This window comes from Carex rostrata, chromosome 21, assembly GCF_964058835.1.
Source record: "Carex rostrata chromosome 21, lpCarRost1.2, whole genome shotgun sequence".
Classification (NCBI taxonomy): domain Eukaryota; kingdom Viridiplantae; phylum Streptophyta; class Magnoliopsida; order Poales; family Cyperaceae; genus Carex; species Carex rostrata.
In genome coordinates, this window is record NC_135938.1 from 4,926,549 (window position 1) to 4,949,610 (window position 23,062).

The 23,062-nt window shown below is 33.0% G+C and overlaps 1 protein-coding gene and 3 non-coding genes across 8 annotated transcripts; all 4 read right to left on the reverse strand.

Annotated features, from left to right (window-relative positions):
- Positions 1-3,228: 3,228 nt before the first annotated feature.
- On the reverse strand, positions 3,229-3,317 carry LOC144573699 (small nucleolar RNA SNORD96 family). The gene has a single exon (XR_013518070.1). It is a non-coding gene; the product is annotated as a small nucleolar RNA SNORD96 family (small nucleolar RNA).
- Positions 3,318-3,448: 131 nt separating this feature from the next.
- On the reverse strand, positions 3,449-3,530 carry LOC144573687 (small nucleolar RNA SNORD24). The gene has a single exon (XR_013518059.1). It is a non-coding gene; the product is annotated as a small nucleolar RNA SNORD24 (small nucleolar RNA).
- An 82-nt stretch (positions 3,531-3,612) lies between these two features.
- Positions 3,613-3,689, reverse strand: LOC144573692 (small nucleolar RNA R12). The gene has a single exon (XR_013518064.1). It is a non-coding gene; the product is annotated as a small nucleolar RNA R12 (small nucleolar RNA).
- Positions 3,690-5,014: 1,325 nt separating this feature from the next.
- On the reverse strand, positions 5,015-8,227 carry LOC144573362 (metal tolerance protein 1-like). Of its 5 annotated transcripts, none has more exons than XM_078323129.1 (2): positions 8,089-8,227; positions 5,015-6,600 (listed from the first exon to the last, which is right to left on the reverse strand). In XM_078323129.1, the coding sequence occupies exon 2, from the start codon at positions 6,598-6,600 to the stop codon at positions 5,266-5,268; it is 1,335 nt and encodes a 444-aa protein (XP_078179255.1). In that variant the 5' UTR covers positions 8,089-8,227; the 3' UTR covers positions 5,015-5,265. The 5 variants fall into 5 exon arrangements, with proteins under 5 accessions (XP_078179255.1, XP_078179254.1, XP_078179256.1 ...); XM_078323128.1 differs by having other exon boundaries at positions 5,015-6,619; positions 8,089-8,214; XM_078323130.1 differs by having other exon boundaries at positions 8,085-8,145.
- Between the last annotated feature and the right edge of the window lie 14,835 nt (positions 8,228-23,062).

Sequence of the window (23,062 nt, forward strand, 5' to 3'; positions counted from 1 at the left end):
AGTTGCACATTAGGCCCAAGCAACACCACTGCGGATCTGTGCAGAAGAGTGTTAGGAGGCCTTATGTCATTATTTGGTGGGAATAATATTTTGAGAGGTGGTGCTCTGTTGATCTCTGCAGGGTTCTCCATTGGCATATTCTCCCAATTTTCAAGATCCATGGCTGTGGGTTGTGGTGTGTGTTGGAGGTGAGGCTCGGGTGGGAGAGAGTTGTTGGTTCGCTGAGGGTTTGCTATGTATGGAGGTGGCTTGGTAAGCTTCTGTTGGCGTGGTTTTGTAGTGCACATCTTTGCTATGTGACCTATCCCTTTGCACTTAATACAAGTTACACCATTTCGGCATTGAAACTGCGTATGTCCCCGTTCAAAACATTTAAAACACCTCCTCTGCTCCATTAGTAACTCTATATGCTTTCTACGTGCCGGTTTCAGTTGTCTTTTGGTTTGCAGACCTCGTGGTTTGCGTCGAGAGACTAATATCCATGGGTTTTGATTCTCTTCTGGTTTGGTGAAGGTTTGGTTTCGTGTTTGTTGGTTTGTGCCATTAATGGTGTTGTCCTGTGGGTGGTTGGGGGTTTTGAAAGTCGAGAGGTCAATAACTCCAGTGCTGTCTACGTGTGTTGTTGAGTTGGTTTTTGGTTTGACTACATCTGCATATGTAGATGATGCTCCATTTGGCTATCGTTCTTGCCGTTCTTGAATGACCTTCAGAGTCGCCGTTTTGTTCGCCAGTCGTAGGGAGAGGGAAGCCATCAGCAACCGTTGAAGCCCTGTTCCTGTAATCCTGTCTATCTATCGACCTCTCAAAAAATCATTCATAAACATCCTATTAATATAAAGAGGAATTCATCAGAAAAATGATGATTATCATGGCAATCCGAGTGATTTTTTCCTCATCCAAAAAATCATGTATATTTGAAATAACTAAAAAATTTAAAGAGAAGCACTCCAAACTGAAAAGAAGAATTGTAGGTACCTGCTTTTTCAAATCCAACCATTAATATTTTAGAATGCACGACTCTCAAAAAAAGTTAATTTTAATGCACGAGTCTCAAAATAAATAAGTGTTGGAATTGGAAAAGCAGGGTCCTGCAATTCTTTGGAATCACAGCAGATTTGTTTCCATTTATGAGCTCAGTTACAAATCTTACTGGGTAAACAGTTCAAGAGCATGAAACAAAACAAAAATGGGCCGGTTACTAAGGCCCAATATCAAATCCTAAAAATTTTAAAACGTAGAGTTTAATTATATTATATTAAGATAGATGATTACTTGAATCATATGTTGATTCAAATTTAACACTCATCTTATCTAAACAATTGACATTACATTAATTATTTTTAATTTTTTAATTTGAATAACAAATTTGTTAAAAGTATATTTTTATTACTTTATATTTATTAATTTGAATAACATATTTTGTAAAAAATATATTTTTATAAATTTATATTTTATTAATTTGACTTTTGACAATAAGACCTAATGGAAGCTAATCTGCTCCTTTTCTTGAGAAAAGGAGACCCTCATATTCTCTAATCCGATCCGTTCAACATCAATCAAATGGCTTCAATTACAATCTATTAAAATAAATCAAATGTAATTGAAGCTGTTTGATCGATTTTAAACGGCTTGGATTGGAGAATAAAAAGGTCCTCCTTTTATCAAGAAAAGGAGCAGATTTCATTCCGAGACCTAATACTATGTAAAACCGGTATCAGCAGTTCAGCACACAATAGTAGTGACACAACGAGTCAACGAGCTCCTTTGTTGGGCTGGAGGAGCACCACGTGTCACTTGGTAAGGCATAGGCTACGCCGCATAGCCCAGCTGTTGCCAGGGTGACGCGATCGAATTCAGATCATCCACGGTACCGTAAAATGGAAACTTTTAGAATTAGTGGATCCCCAACGTTCTTCTAACTTTGCACGAATCTCATACCGTAGAGTAAATGGAATCTTTTACACATATTGGAGACTTCCGACCCGGACTTGGTAATGCGAAGAAATGGACCGGACCATTTGTTTTGCCAGGCATGCCTGATTGGGCTGGGCTCAAAATCGGCTTTACATATTCTTGACTAAACTAGACCCTAACAGAACCATTTACTGTTAACGAATGGGAAACTTTGTGATTCGAAAGGCCTTGATACAGGATACAGGATTACTTGTGTAGAAATGTTACCTTTAATTCCGTTTAGCAAGAAATCAATTGCCATTGCTATCTTAGGAGATACTGTTTACGATATTTCTCACTTAATTAATTTTAACACAATGACAATTGATTCCTTGCTAGAAGTAGCAAGAAATCAATTGTCATTGCTATCTTAGGATATAATGTTTACGATATTTCTCTCATAATTAATTTTAACAAAATGACAATTGAATTTTTGCAAGCCGGACTAAGCAGAATCGCAATCAATTGTATCCATAGTACAAATAGCCAAAAATCCATTTTATTATTTGAATTAATTACTCAGCCCAAACAAAATATTTACAACTTATTTTCGTTTCAGAGTCACGAGTGCGTATCCGCCCAGGTACCTGAGGCTGAGGTGCACTATAAAAGAACGGCCTTGGATTAATTCCAGTTGGGCCAAACTCAATTCGAAACCGGGTGGAACTGTGGGTACCGCTTTACGGGTATCAAAAAACGGTACATACCTCAGGGACTGCGATGATACGGATTCCACAGTCACGGCACCGCTAAAAGTACAAGCCTTAATTTTCAATAGTATTAAAAATCCAGGTCGTGTCCAATCTACCATCTAAACAGATGACATTTAAACTTTTTTGAACAAGTAAAAAAAAATTAAATTCTTCACTAAAATAATGCTCGCAGGTTTCTTGTTTAATTTTCTATCATTTAAAAAAATAAATTTAAGAATACCCTCACAATCCGAACAAAAAAGAGATACAGATGAAGATTGAAATTTGCCTTCGGATCAGAAAGCAACTACGAAAATGTTGCCATTGAACACAATGAAGGCACACAGAAAATTTTAATTTTATGTTATGGGTGCTGCAAGAACAGGAGATTGGAATTTTCTTCAATCCTGCTCATGAAGCAACCATAGAAATTAAAAGGAGAATACCGAGCATTGCATTATACAGTTCGACCAACAATAGAAATTAAAAAAAATTGAAGTCGTGAACAACGATGAAAGGATACCGTTTCTAATCAAAATTAACCCGGAAAAAATATTTAGTAAAAAAAGGGCAATATCAGATTAAGCCTCAGAATTGCAGAATGACAGCATGGTAATTAAACCAATCAGTCCCGAAAGATGGTGTAATTTAAAAGGTTTTCCTCACAGGCATTTGAGAACAGAAACAAAAATCAAGAGTTTATTCGACGAAACAGATATTTGGGATAAACTAGCACATATTTCATAAATTCCAATAAATTCAAAAAAAAAAAAAAATCAAAGAAATTCAAAGAATTGAAAGATAGCCTCAGAGATCTTGGTGGTTAGGTTCATCAGGTGGGTAAACCCATCAAGAGTAGCAAATATTTGTCTTACATCAGAGGCAAAAACAAAATATCAAAAAATCAATCAAAGCATCCGATTGAAATAAAGTGAAAATTCATCAGAAAAATGAAGAATAGCATGGTTTGAGTCAGAAGTAGCTGGTTAAGTAATCATTTTTATACAAATCAGAGGGAATCCGATTGATTTTTTCCTCATCCAAAGAACCATGTATATTTGAAATAACCAACAAATATCGAGAGAACTACTCAAAAATGAAAAGAACGATAACAATGGAGGATAATTTGGGGACAATCGAGCAGAATGAGAATGGTGGAGGAAGAGGCGGTAGTTGTCATGGACATCGAAAGAGGCGGCTTAGGGTATTTATAAGCTCGGTTACAAACCCTAATTTATCCCTAGGTTAAACAGTTGACGAGCACGAAACGAAACAAATATGGGCCGTTTACAAAGGCCCAATATAAAAATCCTAATATTCCTGTTACTCATGTTGGGCTGTTTCTCGTTTCAGATTTTGAATTGTTGCGTCCATTTAATTTCAGTTTGGTAAGGACAGTATTTCGCTTGGGCTGCTGCATATTTATAGTAGAACCATCCTGTGTTCGATTTTCAGTGTCTAAACAAGGAGAGCTTATTGCTTATTACGAGGAGGTGCTCTGTCTGGCGAGAACTCTCAGTACTTTTGCTAACATACCCCAAAGGTGGAACATATCATACATTTAACAGCATTATCTATATTAAGAACAAAGAACATAACAAGCTGTTGTTTATTTCTTTCAAGGCCATTTTTAAGTCTTCTCATGTTGTGTTCTTTTTTCTCGAATGTCCAGTACCTTTTACGTTTTTAAGCTCAACTATTGAATTCTTACCTGTTTTGTTTAAAAAAAAAATTGAACGACACACAAGGCAGTGCGTTTAAAGGTCATTTCCTCAGGGGGCGGGTCTAGGATTTTCGTCAGGAGAGGACAAAAAAAATATCAAATCGAGTTTAAATAACTAATTTGATTTAAATCCAATAATTAATTGGGTATTCGATAAAAAAAAAAAATTTAACTTATATTTTTCAATACTTTGACTTGTAATTTCTGATTTTTTAACTTATAATTCTAATTATCAATCATAATTCAAAATTTTATTTTGATTTTGGTTCAAGTAGGACCCAATTTATAGCACTAGGAAGAAATACAAACATAGCTTCCAAAAAATGGACACTTGATCCTTACATAATTCTCTTGGTTGATTCTGATCGACTCTTAGGTGTAACCAACCTCAAATAGTAAAATCTCTGATCTGAATTAGATTGGATTGGGTCAGATACTCAGATCCCCGTTTCAGTATAACCATGTCAAATACTGTACCTATTCATCGCATGTGGTACAGGACGCATTATCAGTTTATTTATTTTGGGGTAGAAGGTAACATATGCTTCCTCCATATAATCAAAATTCACAGAATTAATATAATCGTACAAGAGTGAATGAACTTGTAAAAATTTGAAGCAAGCTGAACTTTAACTGAACTTTCAGATTTATTTCCTAAGCATATCAATTGGTTGTACCAGATTTAACATTCTAACATATCTGAAGGCATAATCTGCTTCAGAGCAAGAGATTTGCTCCTTCCAAACATCAGGATAACAGTCAAAATAAAAAATGAGAAAGAGAGAAAAAACAAATCAAGCATGTAATACTCTAAATTTACCTCAATTAACAACTCAGTACCACCTTAAATCCTCTAAACCCATAACAAGAGCAAATACTATCCACAACACTAACATCTCATTGCCTCTCAATCTGAATTGTAACATGGCTAATATTAAAATCCCTTTTGATGTACCCAATCACCTGATCCAGTATTACGTCAGCATCTGCATCTGGTGCAATAGTGACATGGCATGCCAGAAGCACCTTTCCCACAGTAATAGCCCATATGTGCAGCTCATGTACTGCAACCACTCCATCCATGGTGCACAAACCCTTCTCCAGTTGGGTCGCATCTATCTCTCTCGGCGTGCTCTCCATTAGCACCTCTAGTATGTTCCTCAGCATTTTAATTGTCGTGAACAACACTATGACTGAGAAGATCAAAGTACAAATCAGGTCAAGTATCTTCCATTCTGGCTTATACCATATAATAGCCCCACCTATCATGACTCCTATACTCTGTATGGAGTCACCTAGCACGTGCAAATACGCACTGTGCACATTAATGTTCCTTTTCGACTTCTTATTTCCATTCTTGATCAGCGGTTCCTTCACATCTTTGTCATGATGGTGGTTATGGTGAAAGTATGTTGTAACAGTATTTGCATCATGGCCCTGTCCATGGTCATGATCATGCCCGTGGCCATGCTCGTGCTCGTGGCCATGTGTGTGCCCGTGCTCATCACTGTGACTGTGTCCATGCTCATGGCCGTGACCGTGTCTGTGCTCATGGCCGTGACCGTGCCCGTGCTCATGGCCGTGACTGTGCCTGTGCTCATGGCTATGACCGTGCCCGTGCTCATGACCATGACCATGCCCATGACCATGACCATGGTCATGCCCAAGCAGCACGGCCATGACAATATTAACAACTAACCCAAATGCCGACACCGCAAACATCAAAAACCCCTTAACCTCCCCATTGTCATGAATCAACCGTACAATCGCCTCATAAACCAGAATCCCTGCCAACAACCAAATCATCTGTATCGACACCAGTGCCCCCAATATCTCGATCCTGAAAAATCCATACGACTGCCTAGGGGTTGCCTCCCAGCCTGCAGCCCAAAGAGAGAACAGAGAGATCATGAAAGCAGCAACATCGGAGAGGAGGTGAGCTGCATCAGTCAAAATTGCAAGACTGTTTGCCTTGATGCCACCAATGACCTCGACAGTCATGAAAATGACGCAGAGAACAACAGCAATGATAAGCTTGCGCATTGAAGCATAGCGCTCATGTGAATCCTTGGTGTAGGAGAGGTCACATGTACCACCTCGGCATGCTTTGCTGTCACCAGTTGGGCTGGGGTTAGTAATTGGAGGGCTGGTTGGGGGGTCCGCATCAGGGTCGATATCGATGTTTATTACTTGGGAAGGGGAGGCTGATGCAGGAGAGTTCTTCCTTTCCATCTGGAGAAAAAGCAGATTACTGAAATAAGATATCAAGAATTAATAGGTAAGAAATAAAAGTAAACAATCACTGATAACATTGGAATCATGTATCAAGTAATATATAGAAATAAAAAAAAGGCACTCTCTGTAAGTTAGAATTGTCTAAAAGAGAGAGAATACACTATTAAACCTGCATATCAAAGCACTAAAAGAAGTTTTCTAATGACAATGATCTTGGGGTTGGGCATGATTTGCATTGTTAGACATGCATTTTGATGCCCTATTTAACAATTCCACAATAGGGTTTAAACAAACTTTAGTGCTTCTGTGAAGAAAGATAGTCTAGTACTTCAACTGGTTTCTGAAATAAATAATGACTTCTCCAATTGCAAGTGGGGGGGTGATTGTGTGATTTATAATTCTATATTCTAGACGAGCTAGTACAAGCATATACAGACAAGGGAAGTTACAAAGTGACTTGGTACCACTTTAGATGCTAGAGTGTGGTGTCAAAAAAAGATGGTCATGACATTGACTACTAAATAAAGCTAGACAGGAACATCACAGGATATACACATGAACAACCAGATATTTAAAACAAAAAGGCATAGAAAAAAGAAAAGACCCATCTAGTTGACATCAAAAGAAACTTTAATTACATGAACAAGCAACCCAATCTGCCAAGCATTAGTGTTGGCCATTCTATATTTGTACATCCTTATCCTACCAAATACCATTTGGAATTAATCATTGTTCCTTTTAATTATTCACACTTTTGATCTCCATAAAGAAAAAGAAATGTGTAAAGCAGGCATCTTTTGTTCGCAAATTATGGAATCTTCTGACTCGTACTGATAAAAGGAAAAAAGTATATGAGAAGATTTGAGAAAAGTCTCGCAAATTTTTTAGTTCTATCAGATTCAAAACAAAAGGGAATTAATGGGGGCCACGTAGCATAATTCCTGGTTACAGGTGTATGATGAGCCACCTAATTTTAGCATGGAATCGAGAAACCTCCATTAATTGTGACTTACCTTTTTGTTAACCTGGTAATAAATTTAGCAAATAAATTGATGATAAATTCACAAGGAAGTTCAAAAAACAACGAGCAATACAAAATTTCTCCTCTCTGAGTTTGTGTGTCCGTAATTCTTAGAAGAAGAAGAAAAAAATCATAAGTTTTACTATTTGACAGTTAGATACACAGAAACAGACAAATAGAGCACAACCAGAAGGAACTAGATTTAGGTTACAACGAGAAATAATACCACGAAATATTATGAAAGAAACGAACGGCGCAAATTAGACATCATCCTTAATCAGAGAATGCCAGCCTAAACGGAAAAGAAAATCTCACTGCGCGCGAATTGAAGAAGACACTCCAATATAAGCAAATGGAAAGAAGATGCAATAAATAATGCATGGCAGAGAAGAATTTGAACTATGTACAGGAAATTAAGCATAATAAAAGTATAAAACTAAAGAAAAAGACTGAAACATACGAACCTAGCTCGAAGGATGTAGAATTCTTGGGAATAGAGAAAGGGAGGGGGAAGACTGGAGTCGAGTCAATGGAGAAGGTCGAACCTCGTCGCGAAAGAGCGCGGAGAAGGGATGGACGGGGAACCCAGATAAATAGAGGGAGGCGTAGAAAAAAGAAATAGGAGTAGGTCCGATGGGCATTGGAGGTTCAATTAGATTTATTACCGTACAATTAGTATTAAGATCTGTGCGCACGGAAATTGATAAAAACTCATACGAATTTTAATAAGAGTGCACGATTCTTGATGCAATTGGATGGCATCACCCATCGAACCAAAGTAGGTCCCATGGACATCGGACCTACTCCGAAGTGGTAGAAAAAAAATTATAAAACCAAACAATTTGGATTTGATGGACAGAAGAGGGGGGTGTCCGATATGCTTTAGGATTCGTGTGTACAAATTTTAAAACAGATGCGAAATTGCGAGCACGAATTCTAAAACAGATCCGACGGTGAGAGAATCCGTTGGAATCACTTTGGGTCCGATAGCTATCGGATAGCCCCCTCTCGGACTGCTTTAGACTACTTGTGTACAAATTTATACCGAGTCAGGTATTAAGTAAATATCACACGTACAAATGGTACAATTTGCCACTTATTTGGAAGCATGATTAGCCTTGGAGGATCGGTTGAAAAGATACATCAACTTTTTTTTTTTAATGAAAATCAATTATTAATCTACATATTACACATCATAGTTTCAATGATCTACTTGTAGACGTATGGAAATCATAAATAGAAAGCTTCTATTATAAAGTATGGGATCCGTATCCTTCCAGGTAATTGACTCAACAAAATTGAAACGGACGGCCCAGATTTAATATCAGCCGGTGGCGGTTCGGAATGACAGAAGGGGCAGTATTATTTTTGCTTTGAGATTCGTACCAAGTTAAGAATTTCAATCTTGGACCGTCCAATTTAATTGTACTCAGTCAAGTAACCTGAGGGGATGTGAATTCATAGAGTATGGAGGCTAATTTGGATTCCTCTAAAAAAAATATGCATAAAAATGTAAATTCTACATAGGATAATTGTATTTTTTTGGTAAAATTTGAAGTCAATTGACCCTCTATAATTGCTATGTATGTATATCCGCTCTTGAAAATAGCTATTACTAAAGATTTTTTTATGAAATTGGAAAGTAGAATCGTTAAAATTTTCTGCGAATTTATTCTTGAGTGTTTACTGTACCATATTTTTTTTGGAGCAAGTTAAAATATCATATAAACTTATAAATATGCTTAGAAGTTAGAACTATATCATAAGTACATGTAAAATGTAAAAATAAAACATGTGTGCTGGTAAAAGCACATTAAATTAAACTAGCACTGAAGGCGCATTAAAAGAAGTCTCGGATTATTTTGTGGTTCGATGTACAAACAAATATTAAGAAAAATAACAAAATTTATAAGCACACAAGAATTGTTAATTTTTAATAGCTAATAAAATATGAAACATATAACTTCAAGTATATTTGTTTTGCAACAGTACTCCAGGAATATTTTTTGTGCCTCGAACTAATATCGTGTATTTGCACGAAATTTTTTTGTGTGTGCTTAGCTCAAATAAGTTACATTAAATTTGGTATGAATATAGATAGTAAGATATCACATACAACATGTTTTAGACAGAATCTTTATCATTTTTATGTCAAAATATATACAGTTCATAGAAGCACACAGTAAACACAAATATCGATTACTATATATAAGGTCAAAATTTTGATTTAAAAGTATTTTCATATCTATTTGATCAAACTTGGTGCATGTGAATTGATGGAGAAATTTAGATTCATACGCTGATCATATTTAATTCGTACACATAACATGATGCAAAATCCATTCTAGTTTATCCTGAACTAAATGAAAACCTCTTATCTATATCACAATTAAAATTTGAGAGAAGCAAGCATAAAAAAGAAAAAGAATTCGGCAACTACGAATTTGAATTTAAATTAATAATTAAGAAGTTATTTAAATGACAGGCTCTATCACTACTTGATCATTGATACTATGATAAGAACGGCTCAACTTTATTTATTTTTCTTTTTTGGTAATGAGCCAAATTATCAAAAAGCTCATCCTCGATGATAGAAGGACATTGTGTAATAGTCAATTTCGAATCATTCCTGTTTTTTATGCAAGCAACCGAGAAATGACGGAATCAATAATTGAGACAGTGATTGCCAGATAGAGAGGAATCAATGTCTTTTAATTTAAGAGGGAGGCGGAGGCACCTGGGGCAGATGAGAGGGATCGATTTTTTTTTTTTTTTAAATTATGGGGGACCACTTGATTAGTTGATTTGCTTACAAAGTCATATCATAACTGAAATATTTCCATATTTTGCCTTGCGAATGTTAGATTTAGATATGATATGATATGATATTTTATGATCTAATGATCTGTATTTTTTTTTAAATACTTTGTCGCTGAAGTAGGTAAACCGGACCCCGCCCATTTAACATCAAATTTTAAATTTGCTTACAAGTCGGGTCGTCTAAAGAATTTTTTAAAATTCATACTAGTTTGTAACGGCCGAATTTTTTATTAATATCCAAATTTAATATTAAATTTAAAAAAAAAACCGGATCAGCTGGGATTTTCGAAATCTATCCTTTCCGGAAATTTTTTTTCCGGAAACAGAAGCTAACTCCGGAAAAAAAATTTCCGGAAATAGGATTTTTTTTTTTTTTTTTTAGGAAATTTTTTTAAACGTGTGAATTAGAGTTAGCTTTATGAAGGAATTTTTTTTAGGAAAATTATATGAAGGAATACAAATATTTCAAGCTAACCCTTTATGAAGGAATTTTTTTTTTTTCAGTTTTTATTTATAATTTATTTATTTTTTGTATTTAAGTATTACAAATATTTAATATAGTTTTTAAAAAAATAGATGGAATACTATATAATTTGATTTATTCGAAAGACTGCTACAAATAATCCGGATCAACATTTTTCATGCCGGATTTTTTATGACCGTAAGAAAAATTAACATAATATAATATATGTATATGTATATGTATATGTATATGTATATGTATATGTATATGTATATGTATATGTATATGTATAGGTATATATAATATAATATATGTATATGTATATATAATATAATATGAGTGGGGTTAAAATGCACCCTCCTTTTTGTGCTCCTAACGTGCACCCTCCCCTCGTTTCTTCATTTTTAAAGTTCAAATAGTTGATTTGAATCTACCAACGTGTTCTACATATTAAAATGTGCTTGGAGACCAAATTTTACATTTTTTGAAAATTTTTTACTATTTTTTCAGAATTTTTTAAAATCATCACTGTGCTGAATTTTTTATTATTGTTTAGTTTAATAAAAAATTCTGAAAAAATAGTAAAAAATTTCCAAAAAATGTAAAATTTGGTCTCCAAGCAGATTTTAATATGTAGAACACGTTGGTAGATTCAAATCAACTATTTGAACTTTAAAAATGAAGAAACGAGGGGAGGGTGCACGTTAGGAGCACAAAAAGAAGGGTGCATTTTAACCCCACTCATATAATATATATGTTAAAATGTGCTTGCATATCAAATTTTATATTTTTTTGAATTTTTTTACTATTTATTTATTAAGTATTTAACAAAATCGCTATCTATATTCAGACCATTGAATTTTTGTACCCATCTTAATAAATAGTAAAAAAAATTAGAAAAATGTAAAATTTGATCTGCAAGCACATTTTAAAATATCCATCATGTTGAACAGTTTGGATCGACTGTTTGGACTTTGAAAACTTTGAAAATACCGATCGTTGAATGCCTACCGTTGAACGAAATCCTATTATATTATATTATTTTTTTTACGGCCGTAAAAAATCCGGCATGAAAAATGTTGATCCGGATTATTTGTAGCAGTCCTTCGAATAAATCAAATTATATAGTATTCCATATATATTTTTTTAAATATATTAAATATTTGTAATACTTCAATACAAAAAATAAATAAATTATAAATAAAAACTGAAAAAAAAAAATTTCCTAAAAAAAAAAAAATCCTATTTCCGGAAAGGGTAGATTTCGAAAATCCCAGCTGATCCGGTTATTTTTTAAAATTTAATATTAAATTTGGATATTAATAAAAAATTCGGTTGTAACGGACCATCCGAATTCAAACGTAAAGTTCGACATATCTCAGCCGTGAATTCGTATGGTGCCGTGCGATAATTTCGGCCGTTAAATACTTGTAAATATATTAATTTTTTGGATCTAACAAAAAAAGAAACATGAATCTCAAATTAATCAACTGTAATTTGTATTGTAGCCTGCAGGGTATTTTGCACAGTACTGAACGATCCATTAATTTCCGATATTTTTATTAATCGAAAATATAAATAAAAAATATCGTGAAAAGGTATCGTTTTGCTGAAAAATCAAAATCTAGGAAAAACGAAATGGTTTATCCCATCCAACTACAGTGTTTAGATGGAATAAACCATCCCGTCCCGTTAATCTTGACCCTAATTAGCGATTTAACTTAAAAAATATATATGTTGAACGTAATAGATTATCCTATCCAGCACTGTAGCATTTTTTTTTAAAAAATTTACCAAACCAAAAAAAAAAATGTTCACGGAATAATCTATATTTTTCATGCTCAGCGAGATTAGCGAAGCACTAATCTGAATGGAATGGTTTATCTCGTTCAGACACTGTAGTTAGACATGATAAATCATCCCATTTTTTTAGATTTTGATTTTTCAGCAAAACGATACTCATTTCCGATATTTTTTATTTTATTTTTTATTAATAAAAAAAGCGGCCATTAATTCATGCCGGGGCCTGGGGAGATGATTCAGATGACATATAATATTGACATGCTCAGAAATCAATACTACTGTTGCTAGCTGATTGCTGAATCACGCTCATAAAAAATATTTTTTTGTTTATTTTTGAAGTGGAATAACACTTACAATATGTCGGGCATGGAATTCATTATTCGTATCACCTCAGTTAATAGAATATATTATTTGGATATGGACCGTCCAGTTAAAATCCGCACTATTATTAAAGCAGCTCTGCGCGTTCTAAATGGTGCCTGGATTTCTATCAGGCGACCGTGATCTAAACAGAATTTTTTTTTTTCTTAGGAGTTAGGCTGGGGTGCTATGGATAGCATAGAGGCCTCTATGCTACGGCTCAATATTTGAGTTTTCAAAATCCAAACGGTCGATCCGAACCGTTCATCTTATTCTCCATATTAATATCTGCTTGGAGACCAAATTTTATATTTTTCTGAATTTTTTTACTATTTATTAAGTATTTTACAAAATTATTGATCCAACGGTGGCTGCACAAAACAGTAAAACCGTTGGATTAGCGATTTTCAAAGTGGCTTAATAAATAGTAAAAATTTTCAGAAAATTAGAAAATTTGGTCTCCAAGCAGATATTAATATGAAAAATAAGATGAACGGTTCGGATCGACCGTTTGAATTTTGAAAACTTGAATATTGAGCCGTAGCACGGGAGGCCACTATGCTATCCATAGCACCCAGCCTAACTCTCTTAGGAGAATCTAAACAGAAATTTTATGTTACCTCAGAGAAGATGGATTCCACAGGAATATACATCAACCTGACATAGAGAAATCGAAGCTCATCCTCTGCACTCGTAGAACCGCACGACACTAGATCAGCCATCCGATGTATAGGCAGGCCTTGCAAAATAGTGAATTATGAGACCAATTCCAGAGAAATTATAACCGTTTGATCGTAAACTCATCTTATGCCTATAGCAGAGGATCCCACCTTATAGAAAAGAGAGTAAATGGAACTATTCAATTGATCGGTTAACAGTCGCGGTTGCATATGTAATATATTCGGTGTGAAAGGAAAATCTTGCACGTGAGCAGTTAACGGTCGCAATTCCCAAACCCCATTAATTCACGCATCATATAAAGTTATAAACTAAACCAAATTGGGGTTCAGATACAAACAGAAACTCTGTCAAAAACTGATACCAAACTGAAAAGATCAAAAGAGTGTGTTTCACGAGTGGCGTGATCTCCAGATCCCTGTCGCCCTGGATCCGTATCCTCCCAGGTACCTGACTCAATACAATTGAAATGGACGGTTCATATTTAATCTCAGCCAGTGCCTGCTCGGAATGGCGCACAGGCAGTATTATTTGTGCTTTGAATTCGTGCCAAGTAAAAAATTCTAATTTTGAACCGTCCGATTCAATTGTACTCATTCAGGTAACCTGAGGAGATGTGAATTCCTCACCCTCGGATTTGAGAATTCACATCCCGTCAGGTTACCGGAATGAGAACAATTGAATCGGATGGCCTAAAGTTATTATTTTAAACTTGCCACGAATCTCAAAGCACAAATAATACCGCCCCCTGCTCCATTCCTAGGGGTGAAAACGGGTCGGATATTATCCAACCGAATTCAGATTCGTATTCAAATTTTTCAAATTCGGATAGTCGGATACGGATAATTTGCAGATACGAATTCGGTTTTAATTTCGGAAGTGAATACGGATAGGGATTCGGATAATTATCCGAATTCGGATACGTTGATTTTTCGGATATCTGAATTTTTCATTTTTTGGATATATTTTTCGGATAATCGGATAATTTTTCGAATATCCGAATTTTTGAATTTTTTGGATATTCGGATACAGGTGGGGTCCGCCTGTAATAGAAATAGAGAGAGGAGAATTAAGAGGTGGGATCTGTGTGGCCATCCGTGAGTGAGAAGTCCTGCCATGAGACCCCATCGTCATTCAAACAACATCTTTAATTTTTATTTCTCTCATTAAGTTAAATCTTAGGTTTAAAAATCCATAATAAATTTTCAAAAATACTAATAATTATTTTTTTAATTATTTTCTCATTTAATTAATTGAGTTTTGATGTAATTTATTGTTTATGATGGGTCATTTTATTTTAATTAAATAACACATTAGTTAATTAGTTTTGTTCTGATTTCAAATGTGGATACTTGTTGTTTTACAATTAAAAATTTTAATTCACTCCACTGATGTTATACAATCTTGTTGTAATATATATATCCGAATTAGAAATTCGATTTATATCCGTATTCGTATTTGTATTCGACTAATATTCGATTCGTATTCGTATCCGATTAATATCCAATCTGTATTCGTATCCGATTAATATCCGATTCGTATCCGTATCCGGAAAATAAAAACGGATACGAATATGGTTTTATCACTATCCGATCCGTTTTCACCCCTATCCATTCCAAACAAGCACTGGCTAAGAGTAAATCTGAGTCGTTGGTTTCAATTGTGTTGAGTTAGGTACCTGGGAGGATACAGATCCCGGATTTGAAGACAAGGAAATGAAATAAAAAAACAAAGTCTGTCGTTTAGTTCTTTGGCATTATCTTTTATTTGAAGAAATAAAATATGTTATCTAATACTTGTTTAAGAATAAGTTTAGATGTTTGAGAATAATAATAAATCTGGATTTAATTGGAGACAAATGTAGAATTTTAAACTATATGGTTTGATATCTACACAAAGTTATTAATTTATTTTTGAAAAAAAATCTGCCTCCACCTCTTAATTAAAACATCTGTGCATGAACAATGTGTCTCAATAATAATAAATCACAATCTTTATCATTATTTCATCCACCTCTAAATTAAAACATCTGTGCATGAACAATGCCTCTCAATAAGAATTAATAATTAATCACAATCTTTATCATTATTTCGTTCACGGAACAAGCTACAGTTCAGCACATAAAACGATAAAAAAAAATGGAAACCAAAGATATGCTGATAAGTGATAACGATGTGTCTAAAGCAAAGAATTAATTGTCGTCACAGAGAAAGGATAGGTATGACCGAGCAAAAGCAACTTATTATTACAATACAAAGGCAACGGAGCTATCAGCGATTAACTGCTCCAGTACAGACAACGGGACCACGGTCCACGTTGCATTCCATTATTGTCGCAAGATAAATTTCAGCATGTAGCATGTTCGCATCTGATATTAAAAAACAAATAATCAGCAAACAATACAGAAATTTTGCAACGAAATAAGACAATGGTACTATGCATAGCGTACATTGGTCAATACTATGGACAGACAAAGGGAGTAACAACAAATGGGGAATTGACCCTCATTTTATTTTCAATTTTATTTTATTTATATACAAATTTTTATATAATTTAGAGTAAAGTGTTATGGATATTTTAAAATTTACCACCATTCGCAGCATGAAAATTTTATGTTATCGACCCTAATTCACGATTGATTCCCATAGTCAGAAAGTCTAACTCCGCCCCTGATTATTGATCAATATCTTCATTTTTTATGTTCAAATAGTCGATCTGAACTGCTTAACATGATCTTCATATATATATGAAAATAAACTTGTAGAGTAATTTTAAGATTCTTTTATAATTTTTTTACTACTTTTGGTAGGTAGAAAAAATATTATTTTTAAATGATTTAGAATCTTTAGATCAAATGATTTTCTGTCTATCTAAAATAATTCTAAAAAATTCTACAAAATTATAAAATTTAATCTATATATATTTTTATATGGATATCACATTGAACGGTTCATATTTGTTGTTTGAATTTTGAAAATGAATATACTAATCCATAATACGAATTAATATGATTTTCATATTAAAATATATTTGAAGATCAAATTTTATATTATTTTGAAAAAAGTAACTATTTTGTTAATATAAATACAAAATCACTATTTTTATAACGGTTCAAATCGACTATAACTTTGAAATTGGAAATAAAAAGTATGAGACAATAAAGTATGAAAGACTGAAAATATTTTAACCTTCTCATTGTAAATATATTTTTTTAATTTCACGTGCAAGGGCTAGCGTGTTTCAGACCTGCGTGGTTAAACCTTCTAATTAACAAAATTTTATTGTATGATTAATTAATAGAGCCACACCGATCATACTTATTAATTTAACTTGTTAGCCCTTAAATTTTCGAATTGGAGAAGTTAATTTGTAGCTGCTGCCGTTAATAATTTTGCCATATATCGTCCAATCCGAACTATCAATAGAATTTTTTATATTAATATTAGATCAATCCTTTCTACTTTAAAAAAGTTATAAGAAAAATCTTTTAATCATATTTCGAACTTATGTTTTTTTTTTTTTTTTAAACGAAGAATATTGCCTAAACTACCGGACCAAAACTAATTCTAACAATAAATAAAATTTAAATGATCAAATTTAGCATCTTGATTTTTTAAAAGGTGATTTTTTTTAAAAAATTTTTGATATGAACAATCTAGCTGTAATGAGAGGATTCTCAACCTTGACGTGCATATGCATTTATGTCATTTAAAAAAAAAAAAATCGTGGCAGAAGTTGTCAGATGTTATGCATATTTATTTATGTCAACATAGAGATCACTTGAACGGGAGATAATAACATCACAACGCTCTCTGTGGAATGAGAACTGTCTGATTTGTTTCCTCTGGTAATATGTGTGGTTTTTTTGTTTTTCCGGGAAATACAAATCCGGAGATTAAGATATAAAATAGTATGAACAAATTAATGAAAGTACTTTATAATTGGAAAAGAAAAATATTAGATAGATAAATCTTGTCTAGGAGTAAAAAAGATGCGGAATAACAAATAACAGGGCAAAAATTATTGAAGATTCTTAGAAGCAGGAACGACTGGAAGGAGACGAGGGAGATGTACCGCTGTACGCCTTGCCTTTGGGTGTCTTTCCTGTTCCCGGGTTTTGTGCATGCTTTCACCGAATCGCTGTTGCTTGCCAACAAAAAATATGTTTTATTTGATTCGAAGTGCATTCACATTTCACATCCCTTATTATTATTATTATTATTATTATTATTGAGTACTAGAATTAACTTTTATTGTTGTTGTTCTGTGGTGGTGGTGGTGATCATCGTTGACTTGATTATTTATTATTTATCATATTGTTACAATGTTACTACTGCACTTTGTTTTATATGATAAATTTTGTATCTAATTAATAGCAGCTATTTATCATTAGACATTATCTACTTGTTTTTTTCGAAAACATTTAATTATCTGTGAAAACCCTGACTAATCATGTAGAAACAATATATGAGCATTTAGTAATATTAGCTATGAACTAATTATAAACATCCAAGTGTTGTTATTTTTTATCACGTGATTTATGTCACAGGCCAGCAATTTGTTCTACATAGATTTGTGGACGAAAAAGAAAGCTGCAGATTTCATATTCATCAACTGAAATTAGTGCTGCACAAAAATTCCGTTAGTTCGTGATTTTCTGTTAAACCAATTTACAAAGTCTTGAATTTTGATGGTATTAGTACCTCCGGATCCTTTCTTTGGTGGAAGTTACCTATTTCACATAAGATCAAGATCTTTATGTGGTTACTGTATTATAGAAAAATTCTTACCAAGGAGAAAGGATAGATTACAAATCAAAGGATGGTCAGGCAATACTCACAGCCAATTTTGCCAAGAGCTAGAAACAATTGATCATCTATTTTTGAAATATTTCTTAACTTAACAAATCTGATTTTGGATGGAATTAAGTCAACACCATTTTCTCAATTGGACTAACATTTCTGATATTGTTGAATTTTCTTTTACTCTAGAAAAGCATTCCCAAATGGCCTTCTTAGTGGTATTTAGTGCACTTTGTTAGACTATATGGAAAATGAGAAATGAACTTTGTTTCCAACATACCACACACCCCACCCCCCCCCCCCCCCCCCCCCCCCGCCGAAATCTTTTCGTGCTATGATTTTACTTATAATCTCTTTGGTTCAATATTGGTCAGGTATGATTAAAAGAGAAACAAGAGAGCTCATCCCAAGCTGGCTACCTGAGGATATTGATATCATCCCTCTCCGAGTCTGGAATCCTGAGGATACTCACATCATATCATACCACCACCCTGATGAGGAATATGATAATGCTGCTACTGCAGCTTAATTACTTTACATTAATTAGCAATCTAGTTCTTTTGGTTTGCAAAGACAGTACTAGTGTCTATGTTTTGTTGTTTGTCAGCTATATGCTGAACATTTATGTTTTGTTTGTTATGTAGGTGAACATTTTGAATTTCTGTTGCATTAGGAGGTGTAATGAACTATGGTTTATTGAATGAAACGGGCTCAAAAGTCTTTTATCAAAAAAAAAAAAAGATTTGAGTTTGATTCGGAAAAAGTTTGTAATTAATTTGATTCTAAATTAGTTTGTTCTAAAACAAATCAAACTAATTCGGTTCGAATTGTTCAAGCTCAAACCGGATATAATTCGTTCGAAATTGGTTCGTGAATTATTTAGATTCTAATCTCAAATAATGCAATTAATGGTTTCAACCATCAATCTTTAATAATGCATGAACCAAACTTATACCAGAGCTCAAAATTGTTAATACAATGATAACTTATAATAGAAAAATGCTTTAGCAGCGTAACAAATTAACAATGAAAATAAGTTTCATTTGACTAGGTCCATGCCGTGATTTTAATCAATCAAGCAGTGTAAAAGGTAAGGGAATTTTGGACTGGCCTATAATTCATCAGTGTGAATTCGTGAAAGGTAAATGGTAAAAGGACCGCGTGAAGAAAACTAATGCATAAACTACCGGCGGCTGCCTAAAAAATCCGTAGTTCGTGATTCAGTTGACTTCAATTTGATTAAAAAAAAAATCACAATTAATTCGTTTGATTGAAGTTCATTCTGAAATAGATCAAATTAGTTTGGTTAAAATTTTATTCTAACTCAAACTCAAACTGAAGTAAGTTTGATTTGATTCGATTCGTTTGCAGCGCTAACTAAAATGGTTTACTTGGTATTTGGTAAAATAACATTCGTGTTTGGATTGTTCACTGTCTCATTGGAATGTTGATAAGACGTGAGTCCTAGAACCGTCTTTCGTTCCAATATTTAAAACAATCTACAATTTCCGAATTTTATAGATTTAATATTAACGCGTGTTAATGGCGAAAATGCTATATCTGTATAAATGTTCGCGTTCATGATAAACTGTTAACATAGGTGAACATATGCCTTCATATATACTTCATACAGAATTTGATGTTTAAGTCTGCTTCCATCTTCTTATGATTATTTTTTTTTTTATCATATTTTGGACACATGAATTGAAATGTCAAACATAATTTTGTTAACATTTTGAAAATTAAACACTAGTGTTATTGTTTTAGAAATTTAGCATTGGCAAAAAAAAAAAAAGTTTGGATCCGTGCTGGTGATATAGGTCTACACCACTTTCAATCGTTATGTAAATCTAAACTGTCTGTACGAATCACAACTCAAACCGTATGTCCGTATTTACTTAAAACTGAATATTGGATGGATTTTGGTATGATGCCCATCAAAACCTCATATTTTTAAAAGCTGTATGTGCTTTCCAGGAGCACCCAATCGCCCTCCGTAGATTTTGAAAATATAAGAGAAGAATATATATATATTTTTTTTTCTGAAATATAAATAAGAGAAGAAAATAAAATTAATAGAAGAAGAGAAGTACATGTTTGCCATAAAATAATGCAATTAATGTAATGGGCCTAATCATTCCATTAAAATGCTGAGCCCTTTTTAGTACCGGGCCCTTGATTGTGGTCTGAAATTTCAAGAGAATAAAAACTGGACTCAGTTGGGCCTTCAAGGGTTGTACGGACCTTAAGCTGCAAATGAAATTATTTTTGCCAAGATAAAATTGTATATTAGGGCTGAAAACGCAATAAGATTATCCGTTCCGAATCCGCTCCGTATTCGACCTAAATCCGAATTTAAATAAACAGATTCGGATAATTTTTAACTACGGATCTGAATATTTTTCCAATACGACAAAAGCATACGATTGAGATACGGATAAATTTCCTCATCGTATCCAATTCCCATATTTTAACGAGGAAATGCCCAATTACAAAATTTCCCATGGGTACACGCTCATTTTAAAAGTAAGACCAGATATTTAAATTATAGACAGTATTTTTTATATTAAGTTTTTTTTTTTTTTTTGATTCATTTTTTATATTAAGTTGAAAAACAGACCATATCGAAATCTAGATTTGTACGTGTTGTTTATGTCCATTTTTCAAGGTTCTAAATAGCGATTATAGCGGCATAGCGAGGAGACCAAAAAAAAAAGCTATTGCGAATAGCGTAGCTATAGCGGAAGCTATCACACGTAGCGATTTTTCCTTTTCAAACTTTATATTCTATATTTCTACTAATTATCAACATAATCAATATTAGATAATTGGTGTAACAACTAAATGACAACTAATATAAGTCTATATTTTTTATCAATTACGCAAATAAGAATGAAAAAAAATCTAAAAAGTAACATTATTTAATAGTTTATACTTTATAGTATTACATATTATAATAGACAAAGAGCAATTAATTTTATAAGGTAAATGAAGTCAATATACATATTTAAACATTTTGTAATTATAATAATAATCAAAATCAGCTTTCAATTGAAACGAACGATAATAATTTTACAAATGAATACTATAAAAAGATTAATCAAAATGAATAATTAGTATTTGAATATTTCTCGATATAGAATGATAGAATAAATCACAAATAAAAATAGAAGCATATAGTTTGGTTTAGTATACTTATCGTAGAAGACCATGTAGCATTAGAAATAAGAATAGAAGTACAGAAGTCCATATAAATTGCAAAAAAAAATCATGTAGCATAGCGGTAGCTATAGCGGGTCTCATATAGCGGTAATAGCGGTTGTAGCTGAGTTAGCGTAATTTTATCTCATAGCTTAGCGTTTATGGTCCGGAAAAGCTATAGCGCCGCTATAGCTAGCTATTTAGAAGCCTGCCATTTTTTTGTTGAGAACTAATAAATACATAAATCATAATTTCAAATAATGTAATAAATTATTCCTCTCAATAAAATGATGTAATAAATGATAAAACATGCATCAAATCTTGTCATTCATTGTATAAACAACGATGTATCAAAACCAACAATTAATGTGAGATATGGTATCTGTAATCATTGAATTTAATTTTTTTTATATCATTAATGTTGATTGTCAGAATTATTATACTGAATGAATTCTCAACGATTCATAATTTCACAATACATTGTGCATTGGAAACACATCTGTCTCCAGAACAACATTTATCTGCATTCGTTGTTTTAATCTATCTAAAATTCTGACACATAAGGTCATAAATTCGCAAATAATTGTTAAGTAACATCTACCACACACATTAGCTGCTTATATGTAGTTGCAATAGTATTGTCAGTGCATCCAATATAGTATTTTCTTTTAGTGGAAATATGAGCGGAATATGTATTTTATTTTTATAGCAGTGACTAAGCTAAAAGAAGTTCAAATGCTTCCATTGATCCACTAAATTAAAAAAAAAAATTATATAAATTTTTAAGTTTTACTCAATTTTTTTAAAGGAGTTTCTCTTAGTTAACGTCATTAATTAAGAATTTTGACTCCGTCACTTTATTTAGTAGTGAAGCAAGATTTTCAAACCATACAAATCAAACGGGAATCAATTATATATAATTTTCAAGTTGTGAATGAGAGAATTTTACAATTTTAAAAATATTTTATTCTAAATTATATAAAAAATCATATATAAATAAATACATTAAAAGAATAGAGATTAATTGACTATATTCATTCTACATGCATCCGTCCCGATTTCATTAACTGTTTTAATGGTTCACGCTATAGTACAGTTATAATATAAATAATCATATTAAGATAAACTAGAAACTAAAAATATCTGATCAGCTTTCTAATTGCTTTTAGATTCATCCCTATCAACCCTGGCAGCCTCTGCCTGGCAATTTCAAAAAAAAAAAAAGATTCATCCCTATCATTTTCTTGCCATTTTAACTATTTTTTATCGGGCGGTTAGAAACATAATATTGGACAATTAAAAAATCGAAGT